Source organism: Barbus barbus, assembly GCF_936440315.1.
Source record: "Barbus barbus genome assembly, chromosome: 11".
Taxonomy (NCBI): domain Eukaryota; kingdom Metazoa; phylum Chordata; class Actinopteri; order Cypriniformes; family Cyprinidae; genus Barbus; species Barbus barbus.
Window position 1 is genome coordinate 3,945,322 of NC_136739.1, and position 21,609 is coordinate 3,966,930.

The following is a 21,609-nucleotide window of genomic DNA, read 5'->3' on the forward strand; positions in this document are numbered from 1 at the left end:
TATACAGTATTCGTCTCTCTCCCAGTCTCTCTTTCTCTCCCTCTATCTCATTCACACACACTCGCCTCACGTTTCCGCGCTCGCTTTCCAACGTGCTGCTTTGACGCCCAGATGTCTCTCCTGTGCCCGGCTCCTTACACACAGTTACACGCTGCATACTAATAAACTTCAACCTGAAATGGATGAACGAGACATACAAATGTCGTTTCATCTCTGTTACACGCTGATTCTCCTTCACGCAACATGTTGTGTCCTTTTCCTACCGTCTTTGCGCATTTAAAGGACATTACGCACAGCCAAAACGATGGTATTTAACACCACCGCGTCTTTAAACGTCCACACTGCGTCGTTTATTCTGCTCGGAGCTTGTAAAACGGATTGCTTTTGACGGGAACGTGACGGGATGCTGAAGATGAGTGGACTAGAGGAATTGTGGACAAGAGGAAGGACAAGGGGGTGAACGGCTTTGAAATCTAAACGCGTACGGGGAAATGTGCATTTATTATGGGTGATCTCTCATATTGACACGTCCAGCGAGTGTGTGTGAGTGCGAGTGTGTGTGTGAGTGCGAGTGAGAGTGCGAGTGCGCGCGCACCCGCGCGTATCCATCGCCTGTAGTCTGTAGATCTGTGTTACTGCGCCAGGATGGATATGACGCAAATGACCCAGCTCCCCAAAAAGTGTTTCAAGACGAACATGGCGGCAACTTAACACAGGACCCAAGATGATGATGATGAACAGCGGAGAAGATCGAAGGCAATCCGCCCAGATAGGGAAAGAGCAGCTCGCTCAGCGTCTCGCCTTCCCTTGAGGAGATACGGGAACAGAGGAGGCATGTTGTCACACAGAAAGCGCTTTTTCTCCGCGGAGCCATGCGGAATAACGGAAATATGACCGCGCGCGGCTTCATCTAGCCCAGAGAGTCGGATACAGCTGCCTGGAGCGCTGTTGAACGGGAAGAAAACATTTCAAATCAATGCATTTTGTGGCAGAGGAGCCGTCGCGGTGGAGTCGGCCAGTGCTGCTCTTTCCTGAAATATGACCAGGGGTGCTTGGACGTGTCGGCAGCAAGATGACGGCTTAAAAATCTGCTTCGCACCCCGAGAGGACGAAAAGCCATTATTCACCGATTCGGAAAGGGCCCAGAGATGGCGACTGTCTCTAGCCTCTCTTTTGTTTATCACCGTTTTGCTCTCTGATCATCTGTGGTTCTGCGCCGAGGCGAAACTGACGAGGACGCGAGACAAACGGCAGGAGCACACGAACCATATACTTTCATCCAGCCATCAGAGAGAGCAGAGTCTTATTTTTATAGGCAATTCTACCAAACCTCTGTGGAGACTTGAAACTTGTCATCCTGACAGCCTCTCCAAAAACTGCTTGACTTTTGACGAGGCGGAAGCCGTGTGCTCGGGCCTCTCCGAGTGGAACCTGAGCGATTTCTATCTTTCTTTTTGTAACTCCTACTCGCTTTTGGATTTGTTTTACGGGTTTACGAGTCCAGACAATTTGACCTGTAGCCTGGACATGGCTGATGCGTCGGGATGCAGCCAGTGCGTTCAGGCTTACCAACGCTACGACCGACGAGCTCAGGAGAAATACCAAGAGTTTGAGCTTTTGGTTCAGAAATATGAAACGGATGTATATTCGGTGCGGACGTGTATGGAAGAGTGCACGGTAGGCGAACGCTGAATTTCCCTATAGTGCTTGTTGACGGCTTCTAACAGAAGCTCGCCATGTATGCTGTCATCACATTTCTTTCACATTAAGCTTATGAAAAAAAGCTCTTACATGTGTAAGGTCTGCTGCTGTTTTGTCATCTGCGCGCGAGAACGCGCGCGGATACTCGGTGCGCGCGCAATTGTGGATTAACGCGAGATGGATTTTATTTTATTTTTTTGGCACCTTCAATGCACAAGTTTGGGGGAAATGGAAATTAGCTTATTGGAGCGTCGATTAATATGTCTTTACTGTGTGGTGTGTTCAGGAGATTCCTAAATAGGCAAAACCAGTAAAACCTACAAATGGATGGTCCATGACACAAATAATAAACGATGGGCAAGATACAAAAAAATGCAGTAACCACTTCGCAATTTCAGCGGTTTTATAAATATACAATATAAAAGAGTCAGATCTAATTTGATTAATTACATTTTTATTATATACATATATATATATATAAAAAAAGAAAACCTAAAATTTGAATATTTTTTGCAAGTGTGCTCACGTGACAGCACTAAATGAAACTAATATTAAGTGTTTTGTGTGCTGTTCTCTGCAACTTTAGAGTAGAATTGTGGGGCTAGTTTCTGCCACTTTTCAGCTAGCCAGGCAAAAAGACCAGCTTAAACCAGCAAACCATCATAGGTTTGTTTAAGGTGTTTTTATCCACAGGGGTTCCTTTCAAAGATGGTAATTACCTCAGTATGGAAGGATGAAGCTTACGGCATGTCCTCTCATTTGAAACAGTCTGAGATTTATCCTAGGTGTCCTGCGATCTAGGAAGAGATTTAAGAAGAGACAAAGATTGTGTGTCAGAGAGAGAGGTGGTGCTGTGTTTTATGGAATTTCAATAACGTTAATAATGCAGCAGTGATTTATGCTGTTCCAGTCATTGTTCAGGTGTTTATTTTTTTTCCCCTCTTCCTCTTCAGTCATGGTGATGAATAACGTTGCTGCTGCACATGCATTAAATAGGACTGTTGCTTTTAGCCTGTACCTTAATAGAGCATAAGAGTACTGAGCAGCTGCAGCCGCCACAGCACAGAACAGCATATGCAACATGCCATTCCCAAATGATTAGCTATATCAGATTTTTTTTGTTCATATTTCCTGTGCTGTGGGATGAGAAAACAAGGGCAAAATGTTCTGCCAAATTAACTGCAGGACACTTTATAAAATACAATACCCATTACAGTGTTTCAGTGAGTGTGCAGGAGATTGCTGCATCTATTTCTTTCGTTTTTTTTCGTATCTCTCTATATTCTCTCTTGCATCCTTTATTGATTTGTTTGATTTATTTGTTTCAGGCTTCCATTTGAGCATGATTTGGTCCCTGGCCATGGTGCTGAAACAAGTACAAAACACATTGCAGTTTTTACTGAATAAGACACATAATCACACCTGAAAATACAGAAAAAATAGCAATCCATATTGCAACTTATTCTCTCCTTAGTAACAGTCTAAAATATTTAATTAAAAACTCTATTGACATCTAGGTGTTGCAAATCTCTATAACATTTTTTAACTTATTTTTAATGACTTAGCATTGAAGAATCAGTATTATTCTGATCAATAAATTTTGCTGTTTTGAATTCTACAACAAATAGTCAATTTCAGTAATTTACTCAATTTTAAGGAAGGTGTTTCTGTTTAAGCAACAAAGAAAGCTGTGTGATATTGTAAACATATTCATGGCTAAAGAGTGTTTTTATGCACCCTGAAAATTAAAATTTGATGAAACATTATTCATTCTCAGGCCATTCAAGATGTAGATGAGTTTGTTTTTTCATCTGAACAGGTTTTGAGAAAATTAGCATTACATCACTTGCTCACTATAGTGGATCCTCTCCAGTGAATGGGTGCCGTCAGAATGAGAGTCCAAGCAGCTGCTAAAAACATCACAAAAATCCACAAGTAATCCACATGACTCCATCAGTTCATCTTTTGTGAAGTGAAAAGCTGCATGCTTGTAATAAATAATTTCACCATTGTTATGGATTATTATGTGTTATTATGGATTATGATTTTGTATTTTGATCATAGTGATGGTTTAAAGGTAAAATGCTGTACTTATGGATGTGTTTATTGCAAACACACTGCTTTTCACTCCACAAAACATTCAGTTATGGTCTGGAGTCTTGTGAATCCTAAACAAGGATGATGAAGAAATAAACTCATCTACATCTTGGATGGCCTGGAGATGAGTAAATTTACAGCTAATTTTTTTTTTTTTCCTTTAATAAATACTTAAATATATTGTTTTGCATGTTTAGTTGTTTTATTATTATTGTAAAGGTTTAATTTACAAATAAAAACTGAAGCATTAATATGGAATATGCTCTGTACATATCCTGCCATTCATCAACCATATTTACACTTCAGATGGTACACAAATCCAATGCATAATCCGTATTAATCCATAGATTGTTTAGACACTTCCTAAAATTACTCTTCCATTTCCCAGTCCAAAATCCAAAAGCCTGTAGACAACCTAAGGCAGAAAAGCAACTATCTGGAAGAAATAAATTCATAATCCTCCATCTGTCTAAATGTGTGAGAGGGAGTTAAGGAGAATACATGAAAACGAAGAGAGAGATTTGTTTTGTTACCTCTCCCCTAGTTTTAGCCTCAGGCTGCATGGGCCGCCCACAGTCCGTTCACTGACCATCTGATGCATACTGCACACAAAACTGGCAATTTCTAATCTGATTGGCCAGTTTTAAGCAACATCCGTAGTTGTGTTTTCTTTCTTTTTTTTTTTTTTAAATCAGTCCACCTGCAAAAGGTTGTGTTTACAAGGTAACTATGTGTTCTACTTTGTTTTTGATTATGTTCTTAGACATAAATTCTGAGTTTATATCATTATAATGTAATAATTCTGCCCTTAAACAGGAGGTATAAACAAAACGATCTGTGACTGGTCACTTTATGTGTCAATCAGACAGTCTCTTTCTGTCTAAGTGGGCGGTTCTTGGCCAGATACGCTGCAGTGTGAACCAGATCTTATGCCTTTAGTCAAACGTCTGGCTACACAAGACTTCTTCCCAGGAGCGCTTAGTGGAGACATGCTTGTTCTTACAAGGCTTTTTGTCGGTTAGAATGACTCTGATTGACTGATGTTGATTGACAGCTGCTGGTGGATGTGAAGGGGGCCCAGGTGTCTTCCTTTGAACATGACCAAGTTTTTTGTCCAAGGGTCAGTCTCGGGGTCAGCTCTAGAAGAGACTTGAACATCATGCAATGCAATACAAAGAAAATTAAAGGAATAAATATTCCTCAAAATCATACTGTATTTGACACTCACATTTGAACATAAAATCTGAAAATGATGCTTGGATAATCAAGTTAACTACAAGTTGATTCAGTCCGGTTAATGTTCATCGTGAAATATTACTAATAATATTCTTACGTTTACTTTGTAGAAATCATCAAAGATAGAAGGAAAGTTGTAGCAGATTGTGTACAACAGAGGCCATCGTGCTTTGCTTATCAAGTATTATACAGTGGGCTTTGTAGAGTCATTTCTGCATGGAAGGGAAACTTGTATTGAACAATTATATATTGAAAGCCCTTTCACTGTTTACTAAATACTTGTGATAATTGGTCCACAGGGAATGACTGGAATTGATACTTTGTTGTTTTGTTGGTGTTTTGGCATGTAAGCTGCATGTTAAGCACAAATCCTCTTCTTTTGTCCTCCTCCTTTTCATCATCTAATCAGTGAGTGGAATGCAGACTGTAGAAAGTGTTGGAAGAATCACGTCGTCCTAATGAAATAAAAATCTGAATCTGGGGAGTTGGCAGCCTTTTAACACAATCTAAATTGCAAATCTGTTCTTATGTTCGTGTGACCTTTGCACAAGCACTGCTCTTTGTGTTTGAATTGTGGAACGTTAGTTTAATGACCCCTGCGCTTCTTGAAGTGAAATTATATTTCGGGGAAAAACTATCATATCTATCTTTGCACACAAGTGGGGAGATAATGACATTTTTGGCGAGAGGCTGCCCTTTTGACAGTACGACAGTGTGACTTTGTAAGGGCGCTTTATTCACTGCTTAAGCCATGGCGACTGCAAAGGGAGCAGAATCCGGCCCTCTACATCCTCTTCCCCCGGGGCATTAAATATGGATGGGACTAAAGAGCCATGGGCCTGCCGGATCTCTGTTTGCAAGGAAAATTAATGAGATGGAAAGACAGCGATTTCCACCATCCTGTCCCGTGTTCGCATCCGGGAATAGGCACTTTTGGTGCTGAATATCAGTGGTGATTTATATACAGAGGGCAAGTTCGCATCTTGTAGGTATCCATCATATCATGAACATGAAGAGATCTTGAAGGTAAAGTGTGTCCTTTCTGTGGCGGTTGCAAATTGTGATTTTCTGAACTCTCTCTGAACTTTCGCCTACCACAATTGTATAGTCCCACTTCAAATTTATAGCGTTGTGTTGTTTGCTTTGTGGGGCTGGGTGTGAAGCTGAAATAAACATAATAAGGTTTTGATTGTGTCACAGCTGTTTACATTTTTAGGACAATCAACCTACTTGCAGTTGACTCTATTTATTAAAGTGGGATATAAAAAGTCACTGAAAAAAATGGTGTAGGATTTACTTTGAAATGGTTTTCACTCAGAAATAGCTAGTAAATTTCACAAATAATAGCAAAGAAACGGCAGGTAACATCTGAAATTAAACATGAAATATTGAAGCAGAAACATAGTAAAATGGTATTTTCTTCTAATAATCTTTGTTTAATTAACAACTTCAAAAAACATTATTTATACAGACCAAGCAACATAGGCATATTTTGGTTTAAAATTATTATTATTTTTTTTTATAAACTTGCTAAATTTAACTTAACATGTTTAATTCCACCTGCATATGTGAATTTTGCTTATGTGTATGTATGTGAGAAACATATTTCATTAACTGATATAATGTTAATGGCAACCACCATAAAACCCTGCATAAATGATAACAAAAAACTAAGAAGAAACATTATTCACATGAAAAAGCAAAAACAAAAACAAAACAATTCTTACACAGGGAATTCTGGGAACTTGGTATTGCTTAGTATAAAATCTTTATGCATTAATAAGATTACCCAGAGCATGTGATTTTTGCATATGTGTGGTCATACCCTTTTTCCTGCAAGATTCAAGACAAGATAAAAAAAATGAGTGTGAAAGTTACAGATGAATCATGATTCGAGTCCTTGATCATTGCAATTACATGGAAACAAGTTATCAGAATGTCTCTCTTTATGTTACACAGAAGAACAAAAGCTCTGGAAGGAAATGAGGATGAGAAAAATTATTTTCTCTTTTGGATGAACTGCTCCAAACATGAGCAATTCATCCACAGTCCACGTGAGAAATCTCCTCTCCACTGTACAGGCACATTCAAGCATTATTTATTACTATTATGGAAATGTTTCTTAACCTCACCTAGCCGCACACCAACTCGCCCACCCACACACGCTGAACCTGAAGTAGAGGAAGAAACTGGTAAGTGTGAGTGTTTACTCTCCACAGGTAGAGAATAATTTAGCCATGGGCATTGTCCACCTGCATCTAGACACGGAAACCAAGCACAAGACCATAAACACACAGTAACCAGACCTTTCATTTAGCCCTGCCACTGCCAGAGCAGCAGGTACCTCCTTAATCCTTTCCAACTAGACGGTCTCCAAATCGTTGAAATCAATGCTTCCTGCTCGAGTCCACTTTAACCTTTCCTGGAAGGGCAGATGGTGAAAGGAGGGCTTCTTTGGCTTAGAGGCTCATATACCACTCCGTGTCCCTGGAGTTGGCTTATCGTCCTCAGCCCTGGGGCCTTTTTGACACGGCACAGAGGCTCAAAGGAAAGCCAGAGGACAAAGCCAAGGATCATGATCCTATTCTACTGCCACCGCACGGGCCAGAGATGCACTCGTGGCCCGTAGGGCACTCGTGTGATCGTTGTTTTCCCCTGTCTGGAACACTTGTAAAACCACTAGCAATTACTGTCAGCTCTGTGCACACATGGGCATATTTACCAATGTGTTGTGAATTCCCATTTAGAGACGAGACAGATATGAAATGGAAGATAAATGAAGTTGGATGTGGGTAGTGTATTTCTCTGTAGGAGCAGTTGGCCATAAAGTGAAGGCATTCACTCTTGTTTCATAATGAGGAGCTCAATGAGAAAACAAGTTAAAATGTGTGTGAGCTGCAAAGATATTAAACCAGTTGTTTGACCCTCATTGTGCAAGACAATAACCAAAGGCCAGAATCTAGACTGTGATATTGGTACTTCTGGTGTAATGACAAAGCTGCTGGTTGTCAAACTTTATTTAGGCTACACAAATATAATTATAATATTAGGAGTGGCAATATTTAAATAATGAAATAATATCATTAGAAATAATTAAATTCCAAAATTATTCTGTTAATGAATAATGAATTTGAGTTTTCCCATCATTTGTAATTATACAAAGTGTTTCTTTTAAATAGTTTTCACTCACAATTAGCAATGTATGTTCACTATAGGCAAGGCAAGGCAAGTTTATTTATATAGCACATTTCATACACAGTGGTAATTCAAAGTGATTTATATAAAAGAAAGTGAAATAGTCATTAAAAATAATAATCACAGCAATAAAAACAAGGAATTTAAAAATATATAAATTGATTTAAAATGAATTTAAAACAGTTAAGAATAGAAAATTATTACATAAAATACAGTGCAGTCGGTTCGGACGTAGCACAGTGCTCATTCAACAAATGCACAGCTAAATAGATGAGTTTTGAGTCTGGATTTAAATGTGGCTAATGTTTTAGCACATCTGATCTCTTCTGGAAGCTGGTTCCAACTGTGAGCAGCATAATAGCTAAAAGCAGACTCCCCTTGTTTTGTGTGAACCCTTGGTGTTTCTAACTGACTTGATCCTGATGAGCTGAGTGGTCTGTTAGGTTTATATTCAGTGAGCATATCTGCAATGTATTTAGGTCCTAGGCCATTGAGTGACTTATAAACAAGTAAAAGTACTTTAAAATCAATCCTAAATGTAACTGGAAGCCAGTGTAAGGACCTGAGGACTGGTGTGATATGCTCAGATTTTCTGGTTCTAGTCAGAATCCTGACAGCATCGTTCTGATGAGCTGCAGCTGTCTAATGGTCTTCTTGGGAAGGCCGGTGAGGAGACCATTACAGTAATCCACCCTGCTGGTGATAAAGGCATGAACAAGTTTCTCCAAGTCTTGACTGGAAACAAAACATCTAATTCTTGCAATGTTTTTGAGATGATAGTATGCTGATTTAGTTACTGCTTTGACATGACTACCAAAACTAAGGTCTGTCTCCAGAATTACCCCAAGATTTTTGACTTGATTTTTAGCTGTTTGACACTGCATTCACCTTGAGAACTTCATCTTTGTTTCCAAATGCAATGATTTCAGTTTTCTCCTTATTTAACTGAAGAAAGTTTTGGCAGATCCAACTGTTCATTTCATCAATGCATTGCCAGAGGGAGTCAATGGGGCTATAGTCATTTGGAGACAAGTCTAGGTAAATCTGGGTATCATCAGCATAGCTGTGATAGGCAATTTGGTTCTTCCTCATTATCTGACTTAGTGGGAGCATATACAGGCTAAACAAGAGCAGTGCAAGAATTGAGCCTTGTGGGACTCCGCATGTCATGGGCGCCCACTTAGACTTATGCGCTCCTATACTCACATAATAACCTCTCCCTTCTAAGTATGATCTGAACCATTTGAGTGCCATCCCAGAAAGCCCGACCCAGTTTTCCAGTCTCTCTAGAAGTATGTTATGATCGACAGTGTCAAACGCAGCACTAAGATCTAATAGTACCAGCACTGAGATTTTTCCTGAATCAGAATTTAAGCAAATATCATTTATTATCTTAATGAGTACTGCCTCTTTGCTGTGATTCACTTGTAAAGCAGATTGAAAATTGTCCAGGTATCCATTTGAATTTAAGTAGTTGTTCAGCTGATTAAAAACTACCTTTTCAATAATCTTACCTATGAAAGGAAGATTTGATTTTGGTCTATAGTTGTCAGTCTCTCAACAGTCGCAAAAAGAGTGTGAGTGTTGTTTAAGTTACTGTTTATAAGGTTTGAGAAGAAGGTCTGTCTAGCTGTGGCTAGTTCCACATTGAAAGCACACTTTTGAAAAAAAGATGTGGGAAGTGAGTCAAGATAGCAGGTTGACGATTTAAGATGCTGTACTATTTCTTCCAAAATTTTGCTATCAATTGCTTTAAAGACAGACATAGTCACTTATTTTTGAAATGCGGTTGAATCTGTGTGACCTCTGCATAACTTTGGATCTGCTAATCTCCTTTCTGATATTATTGATCGTCTCAGAAAAGAAGGAAGCAAACTCATTGCATTTACTGTCGGAGAGCATTTCACTGGGAATCTGACTTGTGGGGGGGGGGGGGGGGGGGTTGTCAGTCTCTCAACAGTCGCAAAAAGAGTGTGAGTGTTGTTTAATTTACTGTTTATAAGGTTTGAGAAGAAGGTCTGTCTAGCTGTGGCTAGTTCCACATTGAAAGCATGAAGGCTGTCTTTATAGATGCTATAGTGAATTTCAAGTTTCGTCTTCTGCCACATCTGCTCAGCTTTTCTGCATTGTCTTTTCATACTATGAACTGCTGTTGATTTTCTCCAAAATGATTTTTGTCTGCCAGTCTTCTTGCTGACCTTTATCGGAGCAATATCATCAATAACATTCTTAACTTTTGAGTTAAATTAATCCAGGAGAAGATCAACAGAGTCTGCAGAAATGCTTGGTGTTAGAGATATTGCCTTCATAAATAGCGCACTAGTGTTCTCATTAATGCATCTCTTTCTGACAGAGACAGATCTAGATTCAGTGGTGACAGAGATCAATATATCAATGAAAATACAGAAGTGATCAGATAGTGCTACATCCTTAATAACAATGGATGAAATGTCTAGGCCTACTGATGAGTAAATCTAGAGTGTGTCCACGATTGTGTGTGGGTCCATGCACATGCTGACTCAGGTCAAAAGTTTTTAAAACAGTTATAATTTATTTTGTAGTTTTGATTTCTGCATTATCTATGTGAATATTAAAATCCTCTGCAATAGAAAACAGTCAAACTCTGAGGAAATCATTGATAACAGTTCAGTGAGCCCTTCAACAAAGGCTGGAGAATATTTTGGAGGCCTGTAAATAATGATAAATAGAGTGCGTGGAGCTCCTTTCAGCACAATACTTAGGTATTCAAAAGACAAAAGCTGACCACATGACACTTGCTTGCATTGATAAACATCTTTAAACAGAGCAGCTACACCTCCACCTCTCCTAACAGTCCTGCAGACACTTATAAAATTAAAGTTAAAGAGGGGCTGTTTCAATGAGGACTGTTGCACTACAGCTGTCTTCTAGCCATGTTTCATTTAGAAACATAAAATCCAGGTTGTTTGTGGTTATTAAATCATTGATCAGAAATTATTTGTTTTTTAGTGAGCGAATGTTTATAAATGCTAACTTGATGGAATTACATTTTGTCTCTACAGCAATCTTAGATTGATGCATTATAGGCCGCAGATTAGATGTGTCAGCCGTACGGCTTGAGAAGGCCTCAGACTTTCTATCACGTGATAAAACATAAATAGAGGAGGCTACAGGCACACTGGGTTCCCGCTTGTTCTGTAAACATTTGTTAATGTTGCTGCTAATATACAGTAGCGGGGACTCGACACATATCACTGAGAGCTGTTATCAGTCGTTTTTGGTTCACCTACACCAGATGGAGGAGGGTTTGGGCCGTGGCGTTGTGTCAGAGAGCTCTCACAGGAGGAGGAGGGAGAGCTGGGCCTGCAGTCTTTTGTGGTTGGGGGGCCCGCCGTTTAGAAATATTCTTGACTTGGTCTAGAGATCACACTTTTAAAATTCTTTATCTAGGTTTTACAAGACAACAAGTCAAGAAGCCTGGTTCTTAAATCATAATGATGGTTTTGAGAGAATAAATTAAAAAAAGAAAAATGTCAGTTTACGATTTTTATATTTTAGTCTATTTGCAAGCTGGTTTTGTCTTCTTTAACAATTTTAAGCCATCTTGTGGACCCCTTGAGGCCTCCTGGTTCAGAACTACTGCTTTAAACACATTCCTACCTTACATTTGGGTTTATGGAAGAGTAAGCCTGAATTATTTCCATATCCACTGTTACTCGGAGCATATAGATTTTTGTGTGAAATTAGGAGGTTGGCTCAGCAGTGTTACTGTAATGAACTGAATCCATAGTAAATTTCTGCCAAAAATTCAGGGCTCAACATTAAGGATGGCCCGCTGGCCCAGGTCGCAATGAACCGGAAGTAGCGGCAGATCTTTTCTTCCATATTTTGACATACATTCGAGTCTACATGAATAAATGTTAAAAGAAAACAAAATGTAGGGTGAGGTTTTTGTTCATTCCACAAAAAGATCAATGACATGCATTTAGAAAATAGACAAAATTCCATTTCATGCCGACTTAAAACTGAATAAATGTTGTCTAAACTGACTTGTAATAGTCAGTCATTATTTTTCAAGAAAAGTGTTTATGAATTTTATTGCTGTATAATTTTTAGCTAAAATAATCTTTGTAAGGAAAGCATTTGAATTAAAATTATATATTAATAAAATATTTTAAATGAATTAAAAATAAACATTAAATACGTAATTAAAATGTCTCACTTATAATTTCAATTATTTAATTTCATATTAACAAATTTAGGTTTGAGCCAGTGAAAATGTTGACAGGGCATCTGAAGAACTCCTCACTGCTGGCAAGGAGAGAAAATCCTCACTGCTGAGCCAATTTGATAAACATTCAATAAATGGGACAGTCATGTTATATTTCAGCAATACTTGTTTTCCAAACCTTTGTTTTTTTCAACACAAGTCACATGTATGAGCTGTGATTGGCTGGATATGATGTAACACTGCAATAGAACACACAGAGGCACACACGTCTTGTCCCACACACATTAAAGCAAACAAGCAGTAATTGTGTATCTCTGGAGTGCTGTTTCCTGCAGGTCCAGGCCTGGCCCTTTCTTCCGGTCTAATTCAATTTGTGACCTCCTGATTCTCTCTGCTGTACTTGATGTTAAACGAGGGGACCGTCTCTCTCTGTGCGCTTGCTCACGTGCCTCATCCAGTGCTGGAGCTGAATTCTTCTCCTACACTCGCTCTAGGAGAAGTGATTTAGTCTCAGAGAGTCACCCTTTGATACACACGCACCAAAATAATCTTTTTTTCCCCATCTATCCTTTACTGTCCATCTCACTCCCTCTGTCGCAGATCTGTATGTCGGATTGGCTCTGTATTTCTATTACAGGCTGTGTCCACACAGGCCCAGACAGACTCCCTGTGCTCCCTCAGGACTGCCTCTAGAACATGGCAGTTAAGACAAGCCTTTCTTCCTTCTGTCTTCCCGAGTCTCTCTTCTTCTCCTGAGTGGAGGATGGACACATTCTCTGCCAGAGATCTGTTTTACTGAACTAATCCTTCCTGCAGGCAACATTCTGTTAGAGGACATGTGCAAAACCTCTGAAATCTAGAAATCTGCACTCTTAAAGGCCATACAATTAGTTCAGGTTGTGAATTACAACGTTTATGTTATTAATAAGCAGGACAATCTCCTACGGGAAACGTTGCTGTAGAGCTGTAGATATTATCACTTGTTTGAATGATGCAGAACATGGAAGCAGATACAGCTGTAATGTGCAGAGATATTTGAGAATAAAATATTCGGAAACCTGTCAAGAATATTATAATTCATGTTAAAATCAAACGAAAGAATAACTACACTACTGTTCAAAAGTTTGAGGTCGGTAAGGTATTTTTGATGTTGTTTAAAGAAGTCTCATGTTCGCAAAAGACAGCATTCGTTTGGCCAAAATACAGTAAAAAGAATATTTTGAAATATTATTACAATGTAAAATAACTATAATTTAACATTTAATTTTTTAAAATGTATTTTATTTTTGCGATGGCAAAACTGAATTTTCAGCATCATTACTCCAGTCTACAGTGTCACATGAACTTTCAGATATCATTCTAATATGCTGATTTTGCTTCTCAAGAAGCATGTCTTATTATATTTTTTTATAGGTTCTTTTATTAATAGAAAGTTCAAAAGAACATTATTTATTTGAAATAGAACTTTCTGTAACATTATGTATTTACTGTCACTTGTCAGTGCATTTGATTAATGCATCCTTGCCATATAAAAATATTAATTTCTTATACAAAAAAAGAAAAAACGTACTCACCCCAAACATTTGAAAGGCAGTGTATATTTGCTTATAGAAAATTACATTTATTTTAAAATTATTTCTGTACCAACTTATTTAATTTGTATTTAACTATGTAGGTATTTAAATAATTTAGCATTATAGGCTGTTGTCTGTCCTTATTTATTAATTTTTTTAAATGACAAGTAAAGTCTACTTTTATTTGTGCACTCACAATATCAACGAAAACGATGTGCTTTTATACTGCCGTCTCATCTTGAACTGGAGCGCTTCACAAAAATGAACCAAAACTGATATGATAAACATATCTAGGCTATAGAAGGCTTTAAATTACTACTTAACTTAATAAAACAAATCGAAAACAAATACTTTTTCATCATAATCATAATCATAATCCATGCATTTCTCTCTAAAGGCGCGTCTAATGAGGATACGGCGAGTCAGGATCGGCAACTTCATCCTTGCGACACGGACTATGAAAACAATAGTTTATTCAAGTAGGCCTAGCTGCATCCTGCGGTGGACGTCCAACCCCACCCACATCCAAGTGTGACATCATAAGCCACGCCCATACACAATGCAGCCACACCCTTATCATATACGTCACCTCTTGTGATTCCCCATCCCTGTACTGGGGAAACCCAGAAGTAATGTTATGTCTAAGCAATTTACAGCTAAATATAATAATGTTTCCTTTCGTTTTACTAATACACGTTTCCTTATTTCTTTAAAGGATGTCTAAGCTAAAATGGCACAACTTAAATCTAATATATTTAATATGTCTAATGTACAGAGCTGATTTTGTCATCACAACAGCCTGTAAAACACTTGCATTGGTTGATTAAATTAGGCTAATTGTAATACAAAAATAACTGTACACCTTACCTTATTCATATATGTAATGAGATAAATGCTCATTTATTATGATCGATTTTAAACTACCTTTTAGATTTATGAAATTTAAAGGGGACAATTAGATTTTGTTATTGTAAAAGTCACAACACATTTTAATAAATTATAATTGCCATTTAATTTTCTAAAGATGTGTTCCACTTATCATAAAGTGTTAACATTTGAATGAAAGGATTGACAGTTCTCCATATGCAGTAGGCTACACATATATAGGCTAATAGCGATCGCTTGCTTTGATAGATTATACAAGTAACATGGCATTGACATTCAAGCCTTGTTCATCAACAAAACTTCATATGAAGTGTGTCCAGGTCCTCCACATATTTAAAGATGAATAAACAGAGATTCCTTGCTTCATTAGGTATTTTTATATTTATTATTTTACAAAAATAATTACATTTAAAATTTTACAAGTTCTAGAGATATGTTACAACTATCATAAATGAACAGCTGAATGATCAAATAAACAGTTCTTGAAATGCAGTACACATACATACTGTACATAAGCTACATAGAGAGATTCCTTGCCTTGTTAGATTATTCACAGAAACATGGCATGAACTTTCAAGCCTTGTACAGCAAGACAATTTGATATGAATGTGTCCAGCTCCTCCGGATACTCAAACAATCAGAATATTGTATTGTACAGATGTGCTATATACAAATTATGCAAGGGAATGTGGCTAGATGTATGATATATTAAATCAAAAACATATGTATAATACATACAAGCATGGATAGTTGGGAATTGCACATGTTATATTGCACAGTGGGGAGAACCTTTAACAGTTTGTGAGGTAGATGGCCTGAAGGAAGAAACTGTTTCTGTGTCTGGTCATTCTGGTGCGCAGAGCTCTGTAGCGTCGACCAGATGGTAACAGTTCAAAAAGAGAAAAAGAGTTTGCTGGATGTGAGGGGTCCAGAGTGATTTTGCCAGCCCTTTTGCTCACTCTGGATAAGTACAGCTCTTGGAGAGTGGGGAGGGTTGTACCAATGATTCGCTCAGCAGTCCGGACTACCCTCTGTAGTCTTCTGAGGTCATATTTGGTAGCTGAGCTGAACCAGACAGTTATTGACGTGCAGAGGACGGATTCAGTGATGGCAGAGTAGAACTGTTTCGGTCAAGTCAAGTCACCTTTATTTATATAGCACTTTTAACTATGTAAATTGTGTCAAAGCAACTGCACAATATCAAAAAAGGAAAATAGTGTGTCAATAATGTAAAATGAAAAGATAAAAAAAAGATTTTCAGTTAAAGGCATTTCATTATTGAATTCAGTGATGTCATCATCCAGCTCAGTTCAGTTTAAATAGTGTCTTTGCAATCAGGTCGACGATATTGCTGGAAATGAAGTGTCCCCAACTAAGCAAGCCAGAGGCGACAGCGGCAAGGAACCAAAACTCCATCTGTGACAGAATGGAGAAAAAAACCTTGGGAGAAACCAGGCTCAGTCGTGGGGCCAGTTCTCCTCTGGCCAAACAAACCAGCAGTTCAGTTCCAACTGCAGCAAAGTCAGATTGTAAGGGCTCAACTGGTTCCAGTGGTCTTTTCCAATGGCTGTCTAAGTGGCGTGGTCCTCACTGGGGATCTGTCTCTGGCGTTCATCTCGGTGTCCTGGTCTCCGCTTTAAAATTTTAGAAGATTTAAAAAATGTGTTCATGGCTGAAGTTAAGATGTTGATTATGGAGAATACCATTATGATGTCATTTAAGAGATTAGCCTAACTGCCTAAACAGTTACGATAGTGCTTATTGGTCAGCATTAATGTACAGTTGCATGTCTGAATATACTTTTCTGGGATTAGGCTACCAGACTCTACATATAAATGTGTGTTCTTTAATAACATAAAACAGTATGTTAATTCCACTATCATTATGTATGGTGTTGCAGTTATTTTGTTTCTCAGTTTCTGATAAGAATGAGGCAGGAGAGGTTTCTTTGAGAGTCTCTACCTATATATAGCATGAAGCACATATAAAATGAGCTTCACCGGAAGATTACGAGCTGGTTTATCTTTATCCGGAAGTTCTAAATAGCGCTTGGTCAATGGGTGCATATGGTCAATTGTCTCTGTTGAATCTATAATGGCAGGCACAAAACTGCAGGATGGTCCATAGGGAATGAGGTGGCTGTTTAGCTGGAGGTGCTGTGCTGTAGTTAATTAAGAGCAGTGTGTGCTGGTTATTATGAATTAGAATAAAACAGAGCAACTCATTAAGGCTCACTCCTGGGATAACTATGAGCAAAAGGAACAGTATTTATTTATATAACCCTGAGAGGAAGACTTCAGTCGACTAACAGATGTCACTGCAGTCCTGTATTGACCTGAGTCAACCAGAGAACACACTTCAGGTCAGAGCCACTGATGAGGTCATTGCACTGTCTCTCTCTCTTCATCGTTTCCTGTTGCATCTCTGAATCTTATGCCTAATTTAATTAGAGCATTGTTGGTTTTTGGTTGTGCAAACAGCAGAACGGAAGGGAAACTCAATGTCAAATGAAATGGCAGTGTTTGTCCCACTCGAGAAATCATATGAGAAGACATAATGTCTCTGGTGTTTTCCCTGAGCATGTGGGGGATTACAGCTTCCAGCAAGAGCTGTGCTGATTTTATGAGAAGTCTCTCATTTCTTCCATTCTATGTGATATGACTTCTTATGATTGCTGAGCTTTGCTTCCTATCCATTTGATGTACACAGCAATGTCTTGCTTCATGAGTTGAAATTGTAGGTAACAAGTAATGAAATGTGCCTTGATATTTTTATCCCTTGATAAATAGAATAATTGTGATAAATATAAATTGATAAAATAAATATCTGATAGTTAGACTTCTAATATAGACTTCTTTTTCATTGGGGAAAAATGTAAAAACACCTTGTTTTAGAACTTCTTGACAGCAGACAGATGCCAGAAGTTTATATTTGACAACCTACTGGTGAGGCTGAGTTGCAGCAGGTGCGATTCCTGCAGTTCAAGGATGTGGACAGTTGCATTTTCAATTAAAGTTTAACCAATGAATAAACAATTTTGTTAAGCAAAGAATAATGGTATTATTTGTCAAATAATAAATATTATTTAAAACAAAAACAATTTGGAACTGATCTACAGAAGGTGAATATGTTATTAGTAAATTTTAAAGACAAAATGTTTAAGTTTAAATGATTAATAACTACATATATAACCATGCTAAATGGTAGTTTTTGGTTAGTGCATTTCTCTCTCTCTCTTTCGCTCTATATATATATATATATATATATATATATATATATATATATATATATATATATATATATTCAAATTCAAAATCAAACCAAAGGTACCATCACGTGTATATTTTGCAGAGTATTTGAGACTTATAATCCAATATTTAGTGTGCTATGTATTTTTATGTTTATTAGAGTGTCACAACATTAGCTTAGCAATATGCTGGCGTCAAACTTTGATGAAATTAATTGTGAGTCAAGGCATTGTAGCTTATGTATTTTTTAGGGACTGTGGCTTGTATAAACAAATATTTTTGTGTACTGTGTATTTTAAGTTTATTAACGTATCGTAACATTAGCTTAGCAACATGTTACTACCAAACTCAATTGAAATAAATTGGGATTTAAACCATTGTGAGCATTTTCATGAAGTGCAGCTGTTATTAACCAGTATTTTGTGTGGTATATATTTTTATGTTTAGAGTGTGGCAACATTAGTTTAGACATGCTAACACCAAACTCTGTTGAAATCAGCTGTGAGTCAAGCCGTTTTTTCAGTGAGTGCAACTCTTATCAACCAATATTTTGTGTTATGTATTTTTATGTTTGGCTTAGCAACACATTAAGACAAAACTCTGTTGAAATCAATTCTGAGTCAAGTATTTTCAAAGAGTAAAGCTCATGGGGAAGTCATGGCCTAATGGTTAGAGAGTCGGACTTGTAACCCAAAGGTCACAGGTTCAAGTCTCAGGCCGGCAGGGATTGTAGGTGGAGGGAATGAATAACCAGTGCTCTCTCCACCCTCAATACTACGACTGAGGTGCCCTTGAGCAAGGCACCGAACCCCCAACTGCTCCCTAGGCGCTGCAGCATAAATGGCTGCCCACTGCTCATGTGCTAGCCCACTGTGTGTTCACGATGTGTGTGTGCACTTTGGATGGGATGGCACTAATATTCAGAGTATGGGTTACCATAGTTGGCCACGTCACGTCACTTTCATATTTTCACATTTTCAGAGCGCTTCCAGAGTGTTCTAAATAAATCGCTTATGACATTCCATTTCAGTTAGGATGCTTATAAGGCAGCTGTTTATGTAGGCTGTTCACTAGGTTTTGGAACAGAGACACTTTTCACACAATCATGCCTTTATGCATCCCCCCACACAACATTGTGTGGAGTGAATACGAGTGCTGACTTCTGATGTACAGCAAATACTGCTGCCATTTTTTGCATGCAATTACCCATAATGCAGGTTGCTGACAGGATCATAAGCCCACAGCTGCTTCTTTATACCGTTGTGTTCGCGTGTAGCATTTACATACATTTGCCTTTCTGCTTACATAAAATGGCCTCATTACTGTCTGTCTTCAGTGCCAGTTCTGTTCTGTTGTTGCCTCCTGTTGACATTACGAGTAATCATGTCATTTCCTGTTGACTCCTCCTCGCGCGTGTCATTGGGTGCCAGTCTTTTCTATGCAGCCCTCTCCCGTCTGAGGCTGGAGACGGTGCTTTATCTTCCCACCATACTCTGCTCATTTGCGGCTGAATTCTGCCGCTGGGCCGGCGTGTCAAACGGATTACGGAGCAGAATGAGATTAAGGAAAACAGTGCGAGAGTGTGACCAGCCATTATGACTGTTTCAATGTTAAATGCCTCCTTCTCCGAAGCCAGTGCAGTGAGCTGGAGCGCACAGTTCCTGCCTTTATTGATGTGTATGCTGACGATGTGTAACGTGCACTGAATTTCTTACAGCCAAATATGTCTCTTTCATTCAATCGCCCTTCTCCTCCCTCTCCAGTCGTAATCTGAGGTTTGTTTGCATGGGTGTCTGAGTGTCAGATTATCTTCAATTATTTCTTCTTTATGTAGAATATCATTTTGTTTTTAAAATGAATATCCACTCAAAAGAAATTCTGTCATGTCTTTCCAAACCTGTATGTAGCGGTTTGGTTTGTATGTGTATTCGAGTGAAGGCGTTTGTTTCAACTGTTTTTGGTGTGTGTGTGGGTGTGCTCTTGCGGTGCAAATCTATGATCTCAATACCTAAACAATGGCCATGAGGGAGCAGGATCTCAGTGGATTTGCAGTGTGTACAGACTGCTGCTGATAGCTGCTGTTGTGCTGTCATTAAAGACACTATCAGCCGCGAGGTGCAGACGGGAATCAGGAGATGCTTTATGGAATACAATTCCTAATGTAAACACAGCCATTATTATCCCAAAGACGCCCACAGATCACTATCACTGTCAGAGAAAATAGAGTCAGCCACAAAAAAGGCCGAAGGGAACGAAGGAAGAAATGGAAAAGTTCATTGATACCAGATACCCAGCTAACGGGGAACATTCTCACAACGTTTTTTTAAAAGTTACATAAATGTCAGGATAAAACATTCTTAAAGTAATGTGCATGGAACATTCTTATAACATTAATACATTTATAAGAACATTCCATAAATATTACTTAAAGAATGTTTTGTTTAATGTTTTCATAACCATGAGGCAACGTTCTGAGATCAATTGCTCTCATGATGCAATTTTTATTTGATGAATGTTCTAAGAAATGTTTGTAACCTTTAAATAAACTGGAAAACTGGACATTTTCACCTTCTTAGAATATTAAAAATAAATGTTTATTAACATTATATTTTGGGTGAAAAAAGTTAGTAAAGCTCTGTAAGAAACGTTTTTGTAACCTTTAAATAACGTTATAACCATGACAAGAGAATTGCAAATTTCAACATTTTAATAACATTTCAAAACAATATTCCTACAACAATTTGAATTGAGATGGACCCCATTTACTTTATCACAACCTATTAGTCTTGAGGTGAACCGTTAATCTCTGCAAGTTTTAATGTGTGTGTGTGTGTGTGTGTTTGTCTTTGTCTGTAAATGTCTTTGTAATCTTTTAGTCAAAATCTTGTATCAGAATATCCTTAATCTGTCAATCTGCTGCAAGCTAGATATTGTGAGGAGATTCGCTAAAATCAAACCACTCTTTTTTTTCTAATTCAATATCGATTCACTCAGAAATGTCACAATAGTGAAGTGACATTTGTTACAACTTCCAATTCATGAAAACTTTAAAGGTGCTTTAAGGCACTCCATTTTGCTGCGCAGCCTATAAATCATCTGTCTAAGTGTTATGCTCGTGATGTTTTGTGAGTGACAAATGTTTTGAGGGTTTTTAAAGTGTGAAATGGAGTTTTATTTCCCTGTCTGCTGTCTTTCACGTCACATTTCTGAAGTTGCTAGTGAAGTGCCCATGAGCAAAGACCGCACCATGCAGTATACTGTATAACAGTAAATGTGCTGTTGGTACAGTGATAGTGGTACTTTTATATAATGTACAATGGAATGCTTACTATATTCATGCACCATTTTATTTTAATTTGCAGTAGGAATATGGAAATATATGAATATTTTTTAAAAATGGCATTAGAGTTCAAAGGCAGAGTTTTATTTCTGTGAATCAGTTTAGTGTGCCCATTTCATGGAC

General features: G+C 38.1%; 1 protein-coding gene across 1 annotated transcript in view; it reads left to right on the forward strand.

The window, feature by feature from the left end:
• Positions 1-745: 745 nt before the first annotated feature.
• LOC306876973 (NALCN channel auxiliary factor 1-like) overlaps positions 746-21,609 on the forward strand; it is a 140,168-nt gene continuing 119,304 nt past the window's right edge. Inside the window, exon 1 of the mRNA XM_079428465.1 lies at positions 746-1,677. Within this exon, the coding sequence (XP_079284591.1) occupies positions 1,039-1,677 (639 nt within the window). The 5' untranslated portion in view covers positions 746-1,038. The remainder of the gene's footprint in view (positions 1,678-21,609) is intronic.